General features: G+C 48.7%; 1 protein-coding gene across 3 annotated transcripts in view; it reads left to right on the top strand.

The window, feature by feature from the left end:
- Positions 1–23,545, top strand: part of GRID1 (glutamate ionotropic receptor delta type subunit 1) — a 688,259-nt gene that overhangs the window by 448,624 nt on the left and 216,090 nt on the right. For all 3 annotated transcript variants that reach the window (XM_025284872.3, XM_025284871.3, XM_044942388.2), the window contains 3 exons: positions 5,452–5,622; positions 17,871–18,032; positions 19,944–20,063. In XM_025284872.3, coding sequence (XP_025140657.1) covers positions 5,452–5,622; positions 17,871–18,032; positions 19,944–20,063 — 453 coding nt within the window. The remainder of the gene's footprint in view (positions 1–5,451; positions 5,623–17,870; positions 18,033–19,943; positions 20,064–23,545) is intronic.

The raw sequence follows: 23,545 nt of genomic DNA, 5'->3' as shown, positions 1-23,545 counted from the left end.
AAGGCTGGTGGGCTGCTGTCCATAAGGTTGCACAGAGTCGGACATGACTGAAGTGACTTAGCAGCAGCAGCAGCAGCAGCAGCAGCAGCAGGATATCAGGATCAGGAAAGGAAGAACAACAAGAACTCCTCACCACACATAATTATAAGTGGATACAAATCATCTGGAAATTTGGTATTATCTAGTAAATTTGAATACATTCATATTCTCGTATGGTCTTCCCTTGTGGCTCAGATGGTAAAGAATCCACCCGCAATGCAGGAGACCTGGGTTCGATCCCTGGGTTGGGAAGATCCCCTGGAAAAGGGAAAGGCTACCCACTCCAGTATTCTGACCTGGAGAATTCCATGGAGAAGTCCATGGGGTCACAAACAGTCCGACATGACTGAGCGACTTTCACTTTCATATTCTCCTATGGAGGAATTCTAATTCCAGGTATGTAGAGTAATTCTTAAAAGTGTGCACCAAGACACACAGGCAAGAAAAATTGTTCATAGAAGGTTTGTTCCTAATAGGAAAGAAGCAAAAACATTCAAATGGTAATCACAATACCATGAATGCATTGTGGCAGAATCATACAATGCAGAGCATACAGCTGTGAAAATGAATAAACCAGAGCTGCATCCATCACCATGAATAGATCACGGAAACTTAATGTTAAACCCAGGGGTTTTTAGATGTTGGTGAATACTGGAATTATCTGGAGAGCTAATGTAGAACACAGAAGCTTTGCTTGTTGAAATGGGACAAGACCGGACCTCTGTAATTTTGTCAGTTCCCCAGGTGATCCTGATACACGACTCAGTTTGAGAACCACTGTGTTAAAACACAGTGGTTAGAGGCATGCAGACTGTTTAGCTTATACAAAGCTAAACAAAATGTGCAAGCCTAAGCTGTGTATTATCTAGGTTACATCCATAAGTTATGGCATGACAAAGGGAACTCCTGATGAGGAAGTTGTAAGCATCTGGGAAAGAGGCATCCAATCAAGATGCAGCTTATATTTTATTTCTTGATGAAAGGTACACTGAAATAATTTATTATTCATACTTTATGTAGGGTTTGTGCATTAAAGTCTGTCTAGTCAAGGCTATGGTTTTTCCAGTGGTCATGTATGGATGTGAGAGTTGGACTATAAAGAAAGCTGAGCACCAAAGAATTGATGCTTTTGAACTGTGGTGTTGGAGAAGACTCTCGAGAAGTCCCTTGGACTGCAAGGAGATCCAACCAGTCCATCCTAAAGGAGTTCAGTCCTGGGTATTCATTGGAAGGACTGATGTTGAAGCTGAAGCTCCAATACTTTGGCCACCTGATGCGAAGAGCTGACTCATTGGAAAAGACCCTGATGCTGGGAAAGATTGAAGGCAGGAGGAGAAGGGGACGACAGAGGATGAGATGGTTGGATGGCATCACTGACTCGATGGACATGGGTTTGGGTGGATTCCGGGAGTTGGTGATGGACAGGGAGGCCTGGCATGCTGCTGTTCATGGGGTCACAAAGAGTTCGACATGACTGAGTAACTGAAGTGAACTGAACTGAACTGTGCATTAAGATATATTTCACAAGACAAACTTAAAAAGTAATAAGATTTATTTTGAACCTGTGCCCTTCCACACACCAGCACTTAGTTGAGTGTATGGATATGATGTGTTACTGTTTCATTGCTGCCTTGCTGACTTTGGTGAGGTCGGTGGAGGTCACACAGTATACACACATTGTCTTGTTCCTTCTGCTAGCAGCACTCTCTGGAAGGAATGTTCGGCTGAGACAAAGGGAAAGTTTGTTCTCCAAGATGTTTATGTAAATTGGCTGCTTGATTGCCCTCTGCACCCTTAGGAAGACCCAGAGTTTGATCCTCTTTCCAGGAGTCCAGAGGCTGACCTGGTGTGCAGCCTGGAAGCAGTTCCTGGCATCAGTGAGCAGGGTGTGAGGAGATACCTGTGTGCAGCCCAGTAATACTAAGGGACCTGGTGGAGCCATCAGGACAGAAGGCCTGGCATGGAGCTGAGGAGCTGACTGATGGTGCAGACTTGGGTATCTCCAAAGCAAAGGATAAATCCCCGGGAGAAGTGACCCTTTTCACTGCCTCCAAGGGACCCAGGGGAGTTGCTTCTGTGGATTCTTAGCATCTGATTGCAGCTATCTCTGTACTAGATAGTAGGGATAGGCCCAGAGGTGTGGCGGAGAAGGCGATGGCACCCCACTCCAGTACTCTTGCCTGGGAAATCCCATGGATGGAGGAGCCTGGTGAGCCATTGTCCATGGGGTCGTGAAGAGTAGGACACGACTGAGCGACTTCACTTTCACTTTTCACTTTCATGCATTGGAGAAGGAAATGGCAACCCACTCCAGTGTTCTTGCCTGGAGAATCCCAGGGATGGCGTAGCCTGGTGGGCTGTCGTCTGTGGGGTCGCACAGAGTCAGACAGGACTGATGTGACTTAGCAGCAGCAGCACAGGTGTGGGGAGGTGGCTAGTAGTGCTTTGACTCAGAGTGATTGGGTGAGAAGAGGACCGTGGGAGATTCTGCAGAGATCCTTATGGCAAGGGAGGCATATAGCAACTAATGGGTTGGAGGAAGCTATGCCAAGTTCTCATCTCTGTCCTGGGAGGGTAGAACTGGAAAGGAGTGGTCTGGAGATCAGGGCTACTTGTGGGAGGGCTTGACTTTCGGGACCCTTGACTAGGTCCTGGCTGCCCTGACATCAATTCCCCCATATGCTGCTGCATATTGTAGGAAAGTGAGGCTATATCTACCAGAGAGGTACTGTGTTCTCCTATCAGTCAGGCCTCCTACAATTTCTAAGGTCATTGTTGCGGGGTAGTAGGGAGGGTTCAATGCCGTTGACTCTCCTATCTGGAAGTTAAGGGTGCAGGAGAGGTTTAATTAAAGAGCTTCTATGGTGACCTCTGCCATCAAGCTGCTGCTGCTTCTGCTAAGTCGCTTCAGTTGTGTCCGACTCTGTGTGACCCCATAGACGGCAGCCCACCAGGCTCCCCCGTCCCTGGGATTCTCCAGGCAAGAACACTGGAGTGGGTTGCCATTTCCTTCTCCAATGCATGAAAGTGAAAAGTCAAAGTGAAGTCGCTCAGTCGTGTCTGACTCTTTGCGACCCCATGGACTGCAGCCCACCAGGCTCCTCCGTCCATGGGATTTTCCAGGCAAGAGTACTGGAGTGGGGTGCCATTGCCTTCTCCGCTATCAAAAGTAAGTGAGAAAAACAAAAGGTATGTCACATATCCATTTCTTAAGTGTGCTGACTTTGAGGAACCCTCTTACGCATAATATGAATTATTTCCTCATGACCTCATGATTTTTCTAGGTTACCTCCTACCCATGAAGACCTCACCTCTATATTCCCTCTTCAAGTAAAGCTGACCATGCTGCTCACTGGTCTTTCTTACAGTTTTATTTTCTAGTAGGTTAGAACACTAGTTCTCTCATCCTGCTATCCTACTTGGGGCAATGTGTCCATTAGCAGGGCAGCTAAGAGCAGGGCACAAATGTCCAGGATCAGCTACATTCTCTGCTCTGTTTTCTGAAGCCCAGCTGGATCCTGGGCTCTTCTCACTTGGTTGTCCAAAGATATGAGCATTTTGCAATTTCTTCACCATTGATAGTCAGTTGGCCCCAATCCAATATGATCATCATTCCTTAAACAGACTTGTCTGAAATATAAAGTTTAAGTGGTTGAAACCCAGATTCAGTATGTACAAGCACTTTAATTCTTTAGAAATGCCTGCAGTTTTGCACATTTGGGAACTATTGATCATTCTAAAAGGATGCAACTCTTAATTTCTTCCTTTCTCCCAGATCTAGTACATGGTTATAACTGACCAGTCTATACCCTCATATTGAGTACCTAGGACAGGCCCTGAGAGTGCTTTGTTTACCTTTAAATCCTTAAACATGTTATGTTCTTGTTTATGTGATTCTGCAAATTCTCGATCACTATTTCTAACCTCATTAACTCCATTTGTACCATCTCATTGTCTCAAAGCTAGGCTGTGTCATCTGCAAGGAGGAAGACTTAAGGCCAATTTTAAAGCACAGTTATTCATGGTTAAAATCTTGACTTGCAACCAACACAGATAGAGTCACTTCTTAGAACCAGTGAACCAGAGCTTTCTTAACCTCTCTTCCACCATTAAAACCCTTGGTGAATGTCCATTTTTTATAGTCCCTTTGTTGATCTCAGACATGGAGCTGTTTTGTTACTCTCTAATCCTCTCTCTGTACAGCAGTCAGAGATTTTTAAAAATGTAAATCTGATTGTGGCTTATTGGGGCATAAAATCTTTCACGTGCTTCTCATCATCTATAGTGTGGATTGTTCTAGAAATATTTACTGAACCCCATAACCACATCTGGTCTAGGACACAGATCCCACACTGCCTTTGATCATTCCTCTCTCCTGCCAGTGGCCCTGCCCCTCCCTAGGTTGGAGGGACTCATTGCTGCCTGAACCATTGCCTCCATCTTCAGCAATACTACTACCAACTCGACTCTTCACTGTCCTGCCTGCTCGCCTTTACAAGCAAACACTTTGCCTAATAAGTTCATCCTTCAGGTTCAGCTTCAGTGCTAATTCCTCACAGAAGCTTCATCCTGGAAAGAGCTCCCCTTGGCCTGCTCCCTTTGCTCTTTTTATGCATGAGAGTGCTCATTTTAAATAGGGTAATAATAGGATCTACCTCATAGAATTCCTAAGGCTGTTGCAAGTACAAAATGAGATAATGTGTGTAAAGAACTTAGCAAATGGGCCCATGTGGAAGTTCGATGGGTTCCTTTGCTCCTAGATTTCGGTACGACATCACTCCATATATTTCAGCGTATGATGACCTTGAGTTTCACCAGAGGGAATTAAGCCTGACTCATTCACAGCTATACCCCAGTATTAACATGGAACAAAACATTGAGGAACTGTTGGGTAGCTTTTGTGCAATGAATGAGTGAATGAATGAATGGATATATTTTAAAATTTTGTATGTATGCAAATCTTTAAAAAAAATCTAATTGTTAAAGAATTATGGGAAACTTAATGCATTTTGTTCAGCTCTGTCAGAGGAAGCCAGTTTTCCTTGTCTACATCAGGTAGACAACCCCAACAGGAAATTGAGCCTTTTATCCCGGCTAATGCCTCTCATGACACTTGACAGTATTGATTCTTTTAGGGTTTGACTCCATGGAAGCCAGTGCATTGGTGGTTTAGCTACAGATTATCTTTTTCTGTCCTTCAGGGAAGGTGTTGAACAATCCTGTTTGCATTTTAGGGTAAACAAGTATTATTTGTAAGTAAGCAGCTAATAAGGCTCTTTGACCTTGAGCCCAAACTCATAACCCCTTTGGCATCAACTATTTGGGCTGTCAACCTAGACATCTACTGGTAAGTCTTCTGCAGAGAGTATGAGGTCATAAGTCAATGGTAAGCATTTCTGGTTATCTTCCCAGGAAATCAGTGACCCAGAGATCCTGGATCTGGTCCACAGCGCCCTTGGCAGGATGACTGTGGTCCGGCAGATCTTCCCTTCTGCAAAGGACAACCAGAAATGCATGAGGAACAACCACCGCATCTCCTCCTTGCTCTGCGACCCCCAGGAAGGCTACCTCCAGATGCTGCAGGTCAGTGCTGGCCTCCTAAACTTCTTCCAGGAGGGAGTCTCACCCATACCCTTGGCCTACCTCATGCATCAGTGTGCCTCAGCTCTAGTTGAGCACACTTCCCCACCAACTGTAATTATTAGAACTCTGTGCTGAAATTGAAACCAGTCAACTGGGCAATACCTCTAAGCACATTAGCAGGCAATTATGGCCAATGTCAGCAGATGCAGCATATTAGCTCATTGGGTGCCTCTTGTATTTAAAAGTTGCACACTTAGGGAGTAAGGAGAGTCCTGTATCTTAAGTTTCTCTGATGGCTGTGTTAGTGGGGAATGATTTCATCTGTCAGAACTGGGGACAGAGCCTTCCTGTGGACAGTCATGATTTTGAACCCGTTTTAAGTTCTTCCCTGTAGAAAGTCAAAAATATGGAAATAACTGGGAAACGTCTCAGCTCATCTTCTGAATGCTAAGTCTTAAGTCAACCAGAACACTGCTGGAATCCTAGCTGAGCAGGAGGGCGCAAAAGGTAGAAACATTACTTGCCCACCTGTTCCCTTCCTTCCAAGATGAGAAATACAGAGTGTGTATGATTAGTGCCCCCACTAGTCTTTTGACATAGGTGCAATCGAGGTTAGCTTCTCTTAGGCCTGGGAGGTGGATGTGGAGCTGTGCACCCATTGTGAGAGGTGGTTTTCTTCCTGGATATTTGGGGGTAATGGTGAAGATTGTCTGTTGGTAGACTGGCACCTGAAACTCCACTAGGAACATGGTCCCTAAGAAAATTTTCTTTCAATGCTTGGTGGGAACCATATAACAGAAGGAAATTTTTCCCACCTGGGTTTGTGAAAAGTACTCGTAATTTATGCATGGGATATGGTTGCCACTCAGTGTTTGAAACTAGTTTACCCCTTCTTTCCACCTGGCATAGGGACTATAGGGCAGTGATGGGCTGTGTCTGCCTATAGAGTATCAGTCCCATCCCAGGACATCTTGGTATCATCTAATCATGGGGCATATATTTTGGGAAGGGAGGTTATTATAATCTCTAGAGTGAGCTATGTACATGTGTGATTTGTCAAAGTACCAAATCCATGCTATAATCTTAATAGGGGAGAGAGGAAGCGTGCTCCCACAGATGGCAAATGCTAGAAGTATGTTCTTGGTTGATAAGGAAACATAGGCGACATCAGGATTTCATTGGAGTAACTCCCACCAGCCCCAAGTCCACTGCTCCAGGGAGACATCACAAGGTCTGGGATCTTTCACAGATGATGAGGTGCTGACCAGGAAAGTAGATGAAAGACCTCTGCAGGGTTCATGGGCTCAAAAGCCCTGGGCATATGCAGCAGGTGTGGAAGGTGCTTTATTTTAAGGTGCTGCTGTCCTGCTCTGCCTTCCTCTTTTCTACAGTTTGGAAGAAGAGGTGAGGGCGTCTCACACTGCCTCTGTATTTAGCACCGCACTCTCTATGTGGATGGAAGTGTAGTGTGACCATGTGGCCCAGGCAATGTGTGCTCGTCCCCACCCGGGGCCGGAGGGGGAGGTGCCTGCCACTCTCTGTGAGAGGGGTCTCACTCCCAGGAAGGTCTCAATGGGTTCTCTCTCCCCAAAAGGCTTCATCCTTCCCCAAAGACACACCAGCCCTGTTCCACCCTGCACCATACCCCGGGTTCATTTCCCCATTTCTTTCTTGCCTTACCATATTTCTTCTACTCCACAAGAAAAGAGGGCTGCTTCCTATTTCACCAACATGTCCTGCCCTGGCGGGGTGGAGGGAGAGAGACAAAGTATGTCTCATCAAGGTCTTGATTGCTCATTTTGCCATGGACAGGAAGCTCAGGTGAGCTCTTTCGTTCATATCAGTCACATTGGATGTAAAGAATCTGTCCTGGAGGACAAGAGGGGAAAAGACACTGATTGTAGCAGAGAGGCATGCAGTAGAGGACTTTCTGAAATGACACATGTTTATTAGGAGGATGAACAAAGCCCTGGCTCTGTGGTGGGTGGTTAATCGTCAGGTGAGGTCAGTGCGATATCGAACACAGAATCCTGGCCACCCTACCTCTCTCTGTTTCTGCTGAGATCCAGACACCATATGAAGAGCAAGATTGAAGAGCTACATCACAGATCTTGTAGCAGTCGTGGTAGCTGCAGCAGCAGCAGCTATAGCAGAAGAAGAAGCAGCAGCAACAGCACAGGACCCAGGTTGCTTGGGTTCAGATCCCAGTAAATCTAGCTACTAATTATTGATTATTATTTATTCGTCATTCTATGCCTCTGCTTCCTTCTCTGTACACTGGGGATTCAAATATTCCCTACTCCTCAGAGTCATAATGAAAATAAATGAGAGGATGTACAGAAAGCAACGAGAACAAGGCCGAGCTATTAACAGAACTGTCCTTCTAGAGGATGTGGCCAGGTGTGCTTGGGTTTCCATGGGAAGACTGAACACGGCCTCATTATTTTTTGTACAGTGTGATGTAGTCTACTTTTGTCCTGAGCATGCTCTTTGAAAGTCTCATAGTGGGTGGGAGAGCTTCACTTCTGTCTGGCCCCTCATCACCGGTGTTGAGCATCACTTACCATCGCCTCAGTCATGCAGGAACTTGATCAGTGCTGCCTTGGGTGGGAGAGGGGAGGCCAGTGTCTTTGCACCCTGCATAGCTTTTCAGACAAGACCCTGCTGCTTGGAGATTCCCGATAAGGACTAATGGGGTAGATCTGTTAAGAATGCAGGTCTTAATGTAAGTTAAACTGTCTCTGGAAGCCTCTTTATATATCTATAAATAAAATACTTTATTAAATGAATCTATCTCCATTTGTTGCATCTGCTTCCTTGTACAGGCTGTGACGAGAGGCAAATGTGGATTTATTTACTCATCCCACCCAACAACCATTTGGGCAGCTTGTAGATTCATCTCATTTACAAGCCATTCCCTTCAAGTTTTCTCTGTAGCTATTACCACTTCTTTCTTTCTTAATGACAGTGTAGAAGGCAAACTAATTTCTACTAGCCTCTAGCTGTGAGATTTATTGAGAAGATTCTAACATGTTTAGCACAACCAACTGAAGGGGAAAAAAATACAACATTGATGTCATGGATTATTAACTCTGTCTTGATGGAATTAATGAAAATTCTTTTGGAAATGGAGCTCTCAAGTCCATCTTTAGTTCTTCCCCCAGACAGCTTCTCTTGGGATGATAGTTCTGGGTTAGAAGTTTTCGAGAAGACTATCAAAAGCAGGGAATTTTTGCAAGATCATCCATTTCTCTGCTTCTGCACTGAGCTGACCTCAGAAGCTCCATCTTCTTCTATTAGGCCTGTGGTCAGGGCTTTTTGTGCTGCAAAGCCAACCAGGCACTATTATAGCAAATCAGTTTGGTTCCTGTTTAGTAAAGAGAACATCTTTTGGAAGAAAAGTACCTCAGTAAGTGGCTTCTATTGGCTCCAAAGCCACTGCTTTTGAAACATGCAGTGCTTTGTTTATTTTTCCCTACAAAGCACTGTCTTATTTGGGTGCTTCTCATTCTTGTTTTCTCAACAGGTTTGTTTAGGGGTTGTCTGACCCGGGCAGTGATAAAAATGACAACAAGACCCTAAGAACCCCAGAGGCTTTGCTCAGATTTTATGGGCAGCCTTGCTCAGAGAAGCATCTGAACCATCCTTGGTCTTTAGGACTGCATTGCCTGATGACTTCAGCGCTACAATTAACCTAACAGATGAATTGTCACATTGTTACTCCACTTCTATTCAAATGTGTTTCCAAAGCGGGATGGGTAAATGATAGAAGCTGTGTTGTCTGGTTACTGTGGAGCCCAAACCTTCAATTAGGCTGCAGGAGCTAATGTGGTATTATAAAATGCTCCCTTAGGTTGGGATTTCTCTTGTTTGTGAATTTTAAAATGATAAGATGGCTTAATAGATGGAATCATTGCTCCCTCATTCAACCTGTTACAGCATTTTGACCCCACTCCCCACACCACCACCTCTTACATCCCTATTTCTTTAAGGCTTTCTTCACACTTGTCCCAAGCTGACAAGTTTCTTGTCAACCTGCCTATAGAAGCCTTTCCTCTGCAGCAGCACCGAACCTCTTCACACCAGAGTTACTTTGGACTTCATGTCATTTTCACTGGTTTACTTCACCCTAAAGACCCAGATGGAACATGTAGTGACCAGCATGGATCGATGCCTTTGTCAGAGACAGGTGCACAGGTGGTCCCCTTGGGTGCAGCTGGTTGCCGTCCTGGCCACGGGTGGCTATATGAACAGCTGGAGGCCAGAGAGCCTTGGGTATAGCAAATGACCCTCAACGCTCCACCCTCCTCGCATCTTGGATTCAACATGAGGAGAGCTCCCTCCACTCTCCGCCCTCTGCCACCATCTGTTCCCTTCTCAGGCCGGGACATGGCTTCCCCTCTCAGGACAGGTAGGCTGGCAGCAGGTTGGCAGAGAGACTGCACCTGGAGATGGGTTTCTCGAGCTGTGACATCTGGGCATCAGCTTGTCCTCCCAGCGGGTCCCTCTGCTGGTCTGAGTGTGCTGGATGGACAGAGCCTGTCTGAGAATCTGGTCAGAGGTCAGTTCCTGCTGTTGGCCTCTGTGAGGTCTCTCTGCACAGTCCACTTTGCTTGATTAATGATGGAGGCAAGAGAAAACCAGGCTCTTTGAAAAGCTGGAAGAAATGCAGCCTTTCTTAATGAAAACATTTCTCGCATTGCCAGCTTTGGTGTTGGGCAGATAATGGTCTGGTGGTGAGATGTAGCTGGCGCACATGGCTGTGACCCTGGCCTTCCATCCATCTTCCCACGTCTTCCAGGATGACTTGTACCTTGATAATGTGAATGCCCAGCAGCTCCCTGGGCCCTTAAGTATTTGGGAGGCAAGGCTGGAGCAACCTAATATGATTTGCCTAAATTCTGATATACTGTGGAGAAATGTGCATGGAGCTCTGGGAGGGCAGACAGCTGGCGCCCTAGCGGAACCGTCACCTTCGGGGGCCTCTCCCTTCCACTCTGATAGGGATGCACACAGGGCTCAGCCTGCTGAGGGGCAGATAGAACCAAATGTGTATGGCTCTGCTGAAGAGCTCAGCACATTTCATGGGAGTGGGGCTGGGGGTGGGGAGCTCTGTTTCCATTACTGCTGGCCCTCGTCCTGCTTCTAGGGACTCAGTAAGTAAGTAAACAAATCACCTGGGCTTCTGATGGGACTGCTGCTACCCCATCTAGTACCAACCCAGATGGGAAATCAGAGCCTTTCCTGGTTTCAACAAGACAACACATCTCAGTCTCAGAGATGGTGTCACGTGTGGCGGGCCTTGGAGCGGGACTTTTGCATTGTAGCCGCACGAACAGCTTCTCAGGTTCTACGTCTTCCCCGATGAGATATGACTGCTCCTCTGCTGCCCCATTCCCCCCATCCTGTGCTTCATCCTTTCTCCGCATCTTGCTACCTCCCTTTCCTATCACCCTCTATTTCCCCGCCACTGGGTCTTGACTCCAAAATAAATTCTCCTTATTTTCTCATGAAGATCAATTTAACAGTTTTACTGGTAGCCTTTGCTCCTGCTGACACAAGGTATTTTCTTAAATAAAATATAGTTACTGATGTAGTGGGGATTCTTGGTGTTAACTCTTAGGAAAAAAATCTATCTTTCCATCCTTGGTCCTCAGTTGGCTTCATGTGATTGGTCTTTAATTATACAGCAGCCAGGAATGTCTACCTGGGTTTCTTAAAAGCTGAAGCCCAGTCAGGAACTCATAGCTGAATTCTCTCTTATATCTCCTGCAGATGTGACCTCACCTTCCTTGTTTCCCATCTGAGGACCTGCCTCTTACATAGGGGACTGACTTTGGAAAGACAAGCGTTGCCAGGATGCCCCCATCCCATGGAAGCATATAACCCAGATTCAGATTACAGATGGACAGTTCCATGTGGAATGTATCCATACAGAGGTCCTATTCCCTTTCACAGTGTGGCTTCTCCCCTCGATCACTTTTATTCTAAGAGGCATCCTCTTTCCAAACACTTTGACATCTCTTTGTTTCTTCCTAAGAACCAATTTAAAACTATTCATTCAATATCCATTAATTCCGCAGACACACTTTAAGCACTTATTATATGCCAGTTCTTATGTTAGACATTTCACAAATGTTGTCTCTCTGATTCTCACAAACTCCAAATAAATCAGGAATTTTAATCTCCATTTAGTAACACTTTCCAGTTATAGAGAATGTCATGTGTCAAGGCCCAGAAGCCAAGGAAGGCAGGAGCTGAGTTTAATGTGTCTGAGGCAAGAAGTACTAGGAAATCAATTAGCGAGGAGAACAGTGCCAGGGAATGGAGGCCGGGGTGGGTAGCCCTCGCGGATATGACAGGGCAGAATGTGCCTATGGTGGGAATGACAACTCAGTGCAGGGTGGAAGCGGAGGGCCTGGGCTGGGAGACAAGGTAACCTGGGAGTGCCATATTGCTGGGGAGAAATAAGGGCATTTGAACTATGTGGAGGCTGTGGGAAGTGACCATGTAGAGAGGATGTTTGGAAGCATCCCCAGGGGTGAAACTCCTAAGCCCCGGCAGGGAATGGACAGCTGGTGACAGGGTGCAGGGCAGGGCACCTCCCACAGGTGCAGGGCTGCAGCTGTCCCTGTTCTAGCTCTAGTCCCCTCCTACCTGTCCTTTACCCTCCCCCGAACACCTGCATGGTCTTAGTGCTGGACTGGCTGTGCCCTGGACTCTCGTGGCTGAGCCAGCCCTGCAGTGCAAATGTCAGGCTTTAAAGTGCACCCAGCCATCTCCCTTTCAGGAACCTGGGTCAGGGTATTGTGCAGGCCCTCACTCCGGGCCTTCCTATATTGGCAGCTTTTATAATGCACCCCGAGAGCAGAGAAGTGGCCTTTTCCTCAAAGGGCAGCCCTGTGACACCTTAGGCCATACAGACCTAAAAGGCCCAGCTCAGGCCCAGGGCGCCATGGCAGTTGTGACCTTGCTGCTGGGCCAGGAGGAAGCCAGGGACATGCACCCAGGTGAGCAGCTTTCTGTGCTGGTCCTGATACCCAGGGCTGATCCCTGCTCAGTCTTTTGACCCTGAAGCTGCAGGAGCCATGTATGACCCCTGCTTGCCCTTGAAAAGCTTTCAGGCCAAGGGGCATCGCAGGAGAGGCGAGTGGTGTTGGCAGATCAAAGTTTCTTTTCACAATAGCCTCCACGCTTCTGTGTGACAGACTCACACCGGGCCCTGGCCACTGGAGACACCCCTGGCTGACAAGCTCTCTGCTGACCCACATTGAAGTCAGGAGACTGCCTGGGTCCTTTGTTTCTCCTTCTATTCCTTTCTGTCCCTGTTCCCTCCAAAAATAAAACTAAATTCAGAGAGCTTGGGATGGTACTTGGCTACTTGGCACCAGGGTTATCCCTATCTGCATTTCACAGGGATATTTCACAGGGTGAGTAAATCAAAACCGCCCACTGCACCTCTCCAGGGACACTGAACACACTGTATGTTATTGTAATCAAGATAAGGCTAGAGCTTTTAAAAATCGTTTTTGTCTATTTTTTTGGCTGCATTGCACAGCATGCAGGATCTTGGTTCCCCGACCAGGAATCAAACCTGTGCCCCCTACAGTAAAAGCACAGTATCTTAACTACTGGACCACAAGGGAAGCCTCAGGGCTAGAACTTTAGATGACTAGTTCAACATCACCTTTCGAGTGAGAGTAAGAGGAGAGTCAATTCACCCGTGCTTTGAGCATCTATCAAGCACATGCTCTATCTATGGGCTGCTGTCCCTGCTGGGGGTTCAGCAGTGGGTGGAGCTGGCCCAGGTCAAGCCAGGCCCCGGGCCAAGCTGCACAGTGGTAGAGTGAGAGCTCTGCTGTGTGACACAGAAGAGGACCCCTGCGTGCATCCCTAAGGTGGCTCACCAAACCAGCCGGGCCCCTTGCAGCTGTGTGTACACTTGGAAAGGAGGCCGTAGGCTCCCAGGAAAGCCTCAGGTTCCTCTTCCGGCTCTGGCTCTTGTCTGCCTCTGACTTTACTCCATCTGGCATCTCTGACCCAGCTCCAGGCCTTTTGCTGTGCATCCGGATCTTTCCTCCGCCACGCCCTTGGCCCAGACATCCTGGCCTCTCTTTCGCTTGTCCAGTCAGCTCTCACCTGAAATGCTTTTATGGTCTTTTGTCACTTTTGGGCTGCAGTGCTCTTAGGCTAGCCAGAGTCCTGGGCTCCCACTCTCAGAGGAATGAGGTGACAGTAGCTGCCTGTCTGTCTTTTGCTGAGAACTCTGTGCTGGGCCTCACCTGACACGAGAGAGAGAGGCAAGGGCTCCTTCAGGCCATGCCCCCTTCTCTGACCCTGCAACCTGTAGCACCAGCTGAGGCTGTTTGCTCCTCAAGACAAGCATTGAGTGAGAGTCAATGAAGGCGCCTCTGTCTCGCTAGATCTTTCCTTTTGACTCAGGGACCTGGCTTCACCACTCCGGGGCGTTAGCACTCTCGTCTTCACCCGCCTACCCCGAGGAAAGGTTTTTGTTTGTCAGGATCTGGAGGGAGCCCCATGGAGAGGCAGCCTTTCTACTGCTCTTGATCTTTTTTCCCCTAAAAGTTCCTTCTCCTGACAACCCTCCCTTGTATACCCACCAGTGAACCTAGCAGGTCACCTAAGTTAGAATGCTGAGGTTGGTGGGAAGACCATGGAGCCGTAGATGAGTACTGGAGCGTTAGCTTCTGCCCAAAGCAGGGAGAAGTATTGAGACAGCCCTTTGTCGGAGAAGGGGCAGGAGTGAGGAGAAGATGGAAGCAGCTCCAAGTGAGGAGCAAGAAGACATTCTGAGCAAACTATAAATGAGAAACGGATGTTTGTTTGAATAAAGCATGTCTCCTCTCAAGTCAAAGTTGGGGGCATAAAAATCTCTTTTTCCTGCTGTTTTCTACATTTTATCTTTTTGTGAACCAAGATCAATGTGTACATTCTTAGTAGAGATCCATCCATCCATTCATCTATCTATCCACCCATCTTCCCTACCCACCTCCACATACCCATTCATCCACATGCATCCATCCATCAAACATACTTTAAGCACCAGCCATGTACTTTGGTTGGTGCTGGGTTCCAGAGATAAGCACCAGCCATGTACTTTGGTTGGTGCTGGGTTCCAGAGATAGTGGAAATACCAATACATAAACCTGGAAAAGAGCATTGCTCAAGCCTGTTCTTCCTTTGGCCTTTCTGAGTCTCATCCTGTTATTTTCGTCTTCATGGCAGGCCTTTCTGCATTCATACATTTGTATTGGATAAATCACTTATGTAATTAAGTACCTAAATTTATTGTGACTAGAAGTGCTGGAGGGAAAGAAGGAAATTCCACTGGGTACCACTGGGTACTGCAGGAGAGGAGTGGCCCTGTGTGTGTGCGCGCGCGAGTGTGTGTATAGGCGGGGATGTGGGTCAAAGGGTCCTAGCTGGGTGAATAGCGTTGGCTGTGAGTGGGTGGCTGGGAGGTCCATAAATGTCTTGAGAAGAGAAAGCTTCACATCATCAAGGACTCTCAGCTTTGAGATATCCTTTAAAAAAAAAAAAAGCAAATAAAAAATAACACCAAGGCAACTCTAAGTGGCTTACATCCTCTTAGAACATTTCCATTATTGGTTTGTATTTCAGAGGGGCAGTAGACATGTCAGAATAATTTTGCAGTTGTAGGGACTCCTGAGAGATGGGGGCTGACAAAAGCAGGCAGTGGGTTCATATTTCTCATCAAGGCTGTGCTCGTAGGCATCAAGAGGGAGGAGATGGTGTTCTGCCCTGGTGTTTGCTTCAGGACAGGGGGTGGATTCTTGGACCTTTCTCTGCTGTCAAGTAAGCACCTGTGTAGTGCGAGGCCCCCCAAAAGGTCACCAGGCACTGACTTGCCTGCTTCCCTACAGCCTGAGGTTATATTTCAGTCAGCAGTTGGTTATAACAGGCACACTCATGCCATCCGACATCTACTTCTTTTTTTACTTTATTTAGTTATTTATTTTGGCTGCCCTGGGTCTTTGCTGCTTTGCGTTGGCTTTCTCTGGTTGCCTCGAGTCGGGGACGGGGGCTTCTCATCGCAGTGGCTTCTCTGGTTGTGGAGCATGTACTCTAGGCTCTTGGGCTTTAGTAATTTCGGTGTGTTGCTCCGAGGCATATGGGATCTTCCTGGACCAGGGATCGGACCTGTGTTCCCTGTACTGGCAGGCAGATTCTTAACCACTGGACCACCAGGGAAATCTTTCCCCTACTTCTTACACCTACAGGATGGACAGATGTCAGGTATGCAGGCCTTTGTGGCATACATCCCTGTGCCCACTACAAGGCTGAGAGTTGAAAGCAGATGGAACAGGGAAGTGCAGGAATGGTCAAGCACAGGGACATCCATGGAGGAAGGGGTCAGCTCTTCTCAGACATGTCATGGCAGAGGTGACCCTGGGAGGTTAGCATGAAATGGGGGAAGAGAGAAGAGGCATGATGGAGCAGGTGTATATGATGACCTGGATCAGCTCCCTTGGGCCATGTCTGACTGCAGTTGCAGAGGACAGTTCCCCACACCCAGGTTCCTGTCCGGGCCTCTGCTTTGGGAGTATCCTGCCGAAGATGTGGGAAGAAGGGGATTGCAGGCTGAGAAGAAGGCTCAGAGGTGTTGGGAGTGTGAGGGACATACTGGGGAGTGGTGGGGGACAGCAGGCATGCTTCCCATAGCCCTAGGATCTCACTTGATCTTCCCAGGAGTCCTGTGAGGCCAACATATTCTCCTATTTATATCCAGTGATTTTGTTTTCCTGGAATGTTTTCAGCAGACACCTTGCTGGTGAGGTGTGCAGAGAGCCATCCCCTTGACCCACTTTGGCTAATGGTTGTTTGTGCAACAGTTACCCTGAGGGGTCACAGATCTGACCCGGGATGGACATTACTTTGTCACCTCCCTTCACGCTCCATGTCAACCCTTGGAGGAGCAGAGAGGGCTGGAGCAGGGTGATGACAAAGCAGGGCTGACCTCCTCCCCACCGAGGGCTCCTGTGACCTCTGGAGTCCAGGCTCATGCACGTCAGGGTCATACTCACGGTCAGGAGGGTTCCCAGACCGGTTCTACCCCTGCCTCTCATTGCTGTGGCGCCACTCTGCTCACTGTTATTATGAATTGTCCCTCATTGTAGTGATCTCGAGAGTTCTGAGATGGGCTGTTTCTCCCCTAAGATCCAGCTGTACTGTGCACGACTAAGCTGACGAGTAGTTCTCAGATGCTCACAGCAGCAACTTCCAAGTGCATCCCCTGGCTGGCAGGGACATCACTGCAGAGCAGGCTCCGTGACCTCCGGACCCTCACAGAAGCTGCCAGAGTCACTCAGGCCACCACAGCACCCTCGGTGGAGGTCCAGGGACCAGAGTGACCATTCTAAGGCACAGATCTGATTTCAGGCACAGATCCTGAATCCACCTATGTTTTTCCTCTTTAGCGTGGCTCACAAGGCTCTGCATGGTTCCATCCTTGATCCCTGCCTCCCTACTGTCCCTTTGATGCAGACATATTGAACCGTCTTTAGTCTCTCCCACTCAGGGGTCAGCAAACTGTGGCTCACTGTCTATTTTCTAAGTAAAGTTTTATTGGCACAGCCTCTGTTTATGTATTGGTTTGGCCAAAAAGTTCATTTGGGTTTTTCTGACTCATTGCATAGAAATCACGGCATCATTTGTGACTGCTTTCCTACTAAAATAGCATGGTTGAGCAGTTTCAAAGGAGACTATAAGGCCCACAAAGTGTAAAATCTTTACTATCTCGTCCTTTGCCAAAAATGCTGGTGGAACCTGCCCCATGTGGCCCAGCTTCCTTGCACCTTCCTGCCTCTACTACTATGGTGCCCTCCCTACAACACTCCCCACCCTTTATCCTAATCCTTCTAGACCGAGCTTTCTGCCCATCCTTCCCTCCATCCTTTGTAGTACCTGAGTGGGATGGCCCCTCCAGTCTTCCATAGAGCCGTGTCCAAGACTCAGTCATGGTTCTGATCACCCTGGTTCCACTGATATATGGATCCACCCCCACTTTAGTTCCTGAAGCAGGACCAGGTCTGATTCTACGGAAGACTCCAGCTGGGTGCTTGAATGGCCACCTGGAAGCCAGAGGATCATGGCCTAGCTGTCGGGCCTCACTTCTCAGTGTTGGCATCCGGGGTCACTGCAGCCCTCTACTGGTCTCTCCCCATCCCTGGGAATGCGCCAAATGCATTGCATGTCTGTCTTTGCAGATCTCCAACCTCTACCTGTATGACAGTGTCCTGATGCTGGCCAACGCCTTCCACAGGAAGCTGGAGGACCGGAAGTGGCACAGCATGGCAAGCCTCAACTGTATCCGAAAGTCCACCAAGCCGTGGAATGGAGGGAGGTCTATGCTAGACACAATCAAGAAGGTGTGTGCAAGGGGTAACCTCCCGGCCAAGGCAAAAGACAGGCCCCTCTGCACACCCGCACTCTCCGCCCCTTCTGGGGAGCTGAGCTGCTTCCGTGGTCACCCAGCCAGGCCCCTCCCAGGCCTCTCCCCTGGCCACTCTTCCTGTCCCAGCATTTGAGGGCTGGTGAGCTGGGCTTCAGGGATATGTCTTATTTGTTGTTGTTCAGTCGCTAAGTCGTGTCTGACTCTGCGATCCCTTGGACTGCAGCACACCAGGCTTCCCTGTCCTCCACTGTCTCCTGGAGTTTGCTCACATTCATGTCCATTGGGTCCATTAATAATATGTCTTATCATGTCCATTTTATATAAGGTGATCAGACTTCAGAGAGGTTATGTAACTTGTCCAAGATCACAAGTAAGAAAAATAGTGAAGGAACCTGGCTCTCTCGTGTCTGCCAGATACCCACGGTGCAGGCTCACTGTCCCCAGGAGGGTTTGTCTCGTTTGGCGGTGCCTGTGCAAGAGCACACTGTGTATGTGTCCGTGTGCATGTGCGTGTGTCTGTGTGTGCACGCCTATGTGTGCATCAGCATACCTGTGCCTTGGTGGATTCTGTGTCACACCTCAGCATGTAGGACATCTGTGTGTCCTATAGGCTTAGGTGTGACATTAAATCCATCAAAAGACTAGATTGATGTGAACTGGGCAATCCACACAAGACTTGCTAGAATGAATTGGCTTTGAGAGGCTTCAAAAGGACATTTAGGGAAATCTATGGCACCCCACTCCAGTACTCTTGCCTGCAAAATCCCATGGATGGAGGAGCCTGGTAGGCTGCAGTCCATGGGATCACTAAGAGTCGGACACGACTGAACGACTTCACTTTCACTTTTCACTTTCATGCATTGGAGAAGGAAGTGGCAACCCACTCCAGTGTTCTTGCCTAGAGAATCCCAGGGACGGGGGAGCCTGGTGGGCTGCCGTCTATGGGGTCGCACAGAGTCAGACACGACTGAAGTGACTTAGCAGCAGTATAGTGCCAGAAGTCTTAGTCACAATAAATTCTGCATGGTTTTGATAGCAGTGAATGTAGCTGGTACTGGTTTGAATCTCCTGAGCCCAGGTCTGGGCAGGGGCCCTCTGGGGCCAGCTCACTCTCTGGGACTCTCCCGGCTCACAGTCTGTGGGAGATCAAGGCTGGCTGAGAACCCCTTACCCCAGGCTTGAAGGAAGAAGAGGGCTCAGCCCAGGCTCACTCAACCCCTTTGCCCCCTGCTCCTCCAGAGCCTCGTGGAACTGCCAGAGAGAGGTTGAGGGCCAGTGCACCCCCCCATCTGGTCTGTACCAGACACCACACTTTGTACACATTTTCTCCTTTGGTCCCTGCAGACTCTGTGATGTGGATTTAGTTAATTGCAGGCTGAAGCTGGGAGATGGGAGATGACTTGCCCAAGGTGGCAAAGCCAGGATTTGAGCTGGTTTTAATGTTCACACTCACTGTCCCGCCACTTCCCACCACATGCCTGAGATGGCTCTCGCTGACCTTGGCCTTCCTTGGCTCAGGCTAAGGTGAGCCCCTGGAGCTGGTTGCAGTGGAAGACTGTAAACTCCAGGAGGGTGGGGACGAAAGCTGTCTTTCTGTAATCTCAGGGCTGGCACGTGTGTGGCACAGAGCAGATGCTCTAATCGTATCAACGGCATGAATGATGGGCAAAGCTGGGGAACGTTGCTTGTGAGAAATGGCCTAGGAAGTGTTGGTCCTGCTTGGAGGCGCCAGGACTGCCAGCCTCTATGCTCTTACTGCAGTGTGTCCATTGCTGCCCAGACCGTGACTGTCTCCCTCTTGGCAACCACTTCCTTTTTATTCCTTGCCTTTGGGATTCCATCCACATTTGACTATCCTCCCATGGTTTTTCCTTCTCTCCTGCAGGGCCACATCACTGGCCTCACAGGCGTGATGGAGTTTCGGGAAGACAGCTCGAATCCCTACGTGCAGTTTGAGATCCTTGGCACGACCTACAGTGAGACCTTTGGTAAAGACATGAGGAAGGTAAGCCTCAGCGTGCCCACCTCTCTCTCTTCCTGCTGCCACGTGTTGGGCCTGTGTTCCGAGCTGATGGTGACCAGCACAGAAGTCCCCTCTCCAGTCTCTCTCTGTGGCGGCTGCTGTTGATGCTGGTGTTTATGGGGCGTGGTGGGGAGGAGGCTCCAAAGTGATACCAATGCTGTCTCTGAGTGCAGCAGGGACCCCTGGTGCCAATGGGTCCTACTGCTTGGGCCTGAAGGACCTACCCTGTGGTCCTGGGTGAGACCAGAAGGGGTCATGCATTTTCCTGGAGTGGCTGAAATCATCCCAAATGCGAGAACAGGTGTGACTCTTATTGAGGCAGGAGGCAGAGGTTATGGCTAGAGAATGTCTCCCAATCCAAGAGAGAAGCAAAGCCAAAAAATAGAAAATGAGCCCCATGGAGGGTGAGAAGCAGGCAGTGCTGGCCCCCACTGGAGACAGAAGTGAGAGACAGGTGAGCCACAGAGTTCATGGTGGGCTTTGGCTTGTTTTGACTTGGTGCTGAGGTGAGTGGCAAGCCTGAGGACTCCTTTCAGTGATACATCGTCTCATCCTTCCCCGCATGGGGACTGTATTTTCAGGGCTGAGGTCTGGCAAGGTGGCCTTTATCCAGAGTTGGAACTTCCAAGTTGAAAGGGAGGCCTGTGAAGTCAAGATTCTAACAAGAAGTTGGGGCCAAGAGGTCAATGTGGCAAGCTGGGGTTGGGGGTGGGGGGTGGAACAGTTATCCAGCAAGCGACCTCAGATGAGGTCCTCATGAGCCAGTGTGGGGCCGATGGTGGGGGTGCAGGAAGGGCAGTTGCTGGCTGTTCAGTGATGCTCTCCCAGAAATGGCCTGCACAGGAGGACCACTCATTGGCTTGTTGGAGCCAGAGATGGGAGCACCCATGATGTAAAGGGGTCACAGGGCTCAGTATAATCAGGAAAGCATAAGCTGATTGGCATAGACTCAGGCAGAGGCTCCTGCAATCACACACACACACACACACACACGTTTCTATACATTTGAGAGGAAGACATATCTACTAATGACAGTCTCCTGGAGATGAAGGGCATGGTGAACTCTCAATACGTGGGGTAAACCTCTGACAGAGAGCCCTCTAGCCTGGCCTCCAGCACGACTGGGGGCAACAGCGGGGCAGGAAGGGCTTACATGATGCTGGAGTCCTGAGAATCTGGGAAGGCATTCTCTAGTTGTGCTCCTTGAGGACTCCATGGAAGGACACATCTGTGGAGTCATGGACAGTGTGAGAGCTAGAAAGCACGATGGGAACCCTCATTAGTTAGAATGTGGGGAGGAGGACTGGCTTGCTAGGGAGAAGCTGGGATGGCTGGGTGTCCATGTGTGATGTGCAGATGGGGGACTTTCAGCCCATTCAGTAGAAAGTAGAGTCATGAGTTGGTCAAATAATAGGAAGTTCAATAAGTGATTGTGAGGCAATGGTGACGATGACGTGGGGGAGCTCAGAGGATTGTTTGTGCCATCAGAGAGGGGGCTGGTGACTGCGGTGTGAAGCCTTGGAAAGTCAGAGTGTGGCCTGCACTGTCCAAGATGACCTGCGATGTCTGTTAGGGTTGCCCCAAGCCATGAGACTTGGTGGGTGGGAGCCTGGGGATGGATGGTCAGTGTTGGTCTGGATATTCATAGATAGCCACAACAGAAACTGGCTTGTGCTAGGACTCCTACCTGGCAAGGGGAAACCAGGACCAAGGAGCCCTTTCAGTTACTCTGGTATGAAAGGAGTTGCCTGCCTTGGTGACCATTCGTTTTTGCCATGGTCCTTGCCTTCATCCCCAGGTGTCCCTCTGAGCTCCTAGATAACCAGGCCCTGCCTGCTGGCTTCTTTGCTGGCCCCCATCCCCTTTTGGAGGGGCTTCCCAGATGGTGGTAGTGGTAAAGAACCCATCTGCCTAATGCAGGATATGTAAGAGACGCAGGTTTAATCCCTGGGTTGGGAAGATCCCCTGGCAGAGGGCATGGTAACCTATTCCAGTATTCTTGCCTGTAGAGTCGCAAGGACAGAGGAGCCTGGTGAGCTACAATCTATGGTGCCGCTAAGAGTCAGGCACGACTAAAGAGGCTTAGTATGCATCCCTTTTCTTTTAGCTCAGCTCTAACCCCAAGATCCCACCACTGGGTGGGAATGTTAGGAGTAGGGCTCCCTGCCTCGACTTAGGCAGCTGACTGGGGTCATGCTGGCCACTCCAGGTGTCTGAGAGAGGGAGAGATACTGTGTCTTCCACTTCCCATTTCAGGTGTCTGGGCCTTCCGTGTTGCCATGGCAACGCTCCTCCAATACCCTGAAGCCAATGGGAGCTGGAATCTCTCGGTATGAGAAGCTGCGGAGCAGGAGGTCTGAATGTGATTGAGTTGGAAGGGAAGCTGATTTTCAAGTGGGCTTTATTTTTAAATGTATCCTTTTGTCATTTTAAAATCTGCCCTTAATAACTGCATATCCCCGTTGTTATCTGTCTGCCTGGCAGCTTATCTCTGTTAAGGAGAAGTTATCTGGGAAGCAGGGAATGGGATTTACCATAGCAAATGTTTGTTATTTAGGCCCAGGGTGCCTTAAAGCAAGGTCTGGGAGGTTTCAGGAGGAATCGAGGAGGAAGCATGGGGAGTGGCACACGTCTAGGATAGCATTTAAAGGCAAGGCTGGGTGTGGTTCCTGGTGGTAGGTGGGGCTGGGAGGGATAGGGCTGGGAAAGTGGGGCAACTTGAAAATAAAGTTTAGGGTGGGCTGCAGGTGAGAGGGGAAGGGTTCAGAGGCACACAAAGGCAGTGCAGAGATCAGTGATCCTGATCTCAGAGGAGGTCCCCTCAACTGTATCTCTGTGGCCAGTAAGAGTGGATAGAGGACGGATCACCAGATGCGCTCATGGTGGGGAAGGGTCAGGGTTCCCTGAAAAGATATTATATATCTTAATATATGAATATATCATATATCCATCTATCTATTTATATTGAAAAACAACAGCAGTAAACACATAACACACACACACACAAACCAAGTCGTTTCTTTAAGATTTAAATCAAGAGGAACTGTTTAAATTAAGGAGCAAATGCATGTTTTCTTCAAGTAAATACCCTGCAGGGAACTCTCGGGAAGGGTGAGTCACCCAGACATTTTAGATTAAGTGGCATCAAGAGACTGTACCTTACTTAGCCCCTCAGAAGATGGAAGGAGTGGGTGATCGCCTTTCACGGCAGGGTGCTGGACAAATGCTAATTAAATTATCTCATCCAGGAAGTGCGTTCTTGTTGAAGGAGTACGGTATGGCAAAATCAAAGGTCTATGTCACCCGCTCGCTGTGTAACTGCAGACAAAACATTAATTATCTTTGTGTTCTGCTTGGAGCTGTCTGGCATGGGTGATTACCAGGCAACCTCGCCAGGGCCACGCTTTGTTGGAAAATCACATCTAGCTCCCACAGGACTTGGCTTGACATTTGTCCTGGGGGTC

The sequence above is a fragment of the Bubalus bubalis genome, chromosome 4, assembly GCF_019923935.1.
Source record: "Bubalus bubalis isolate 160015118507 breed Murrah chromosome 4, NDDB_SH_1, whole genome shotgun sequence".
Lineage (NCBI taxonomy): Eukaryota > Metazoa > Chordata > Mammalia > Artiodactyla > Bovidae > Bubalus > Bubalus bubalis.
The sequence above is the reverse complement of the archived record's forward strand: the minus strand, read 5'-3'. Positions and strand labels throughout refer to the sequence as shown.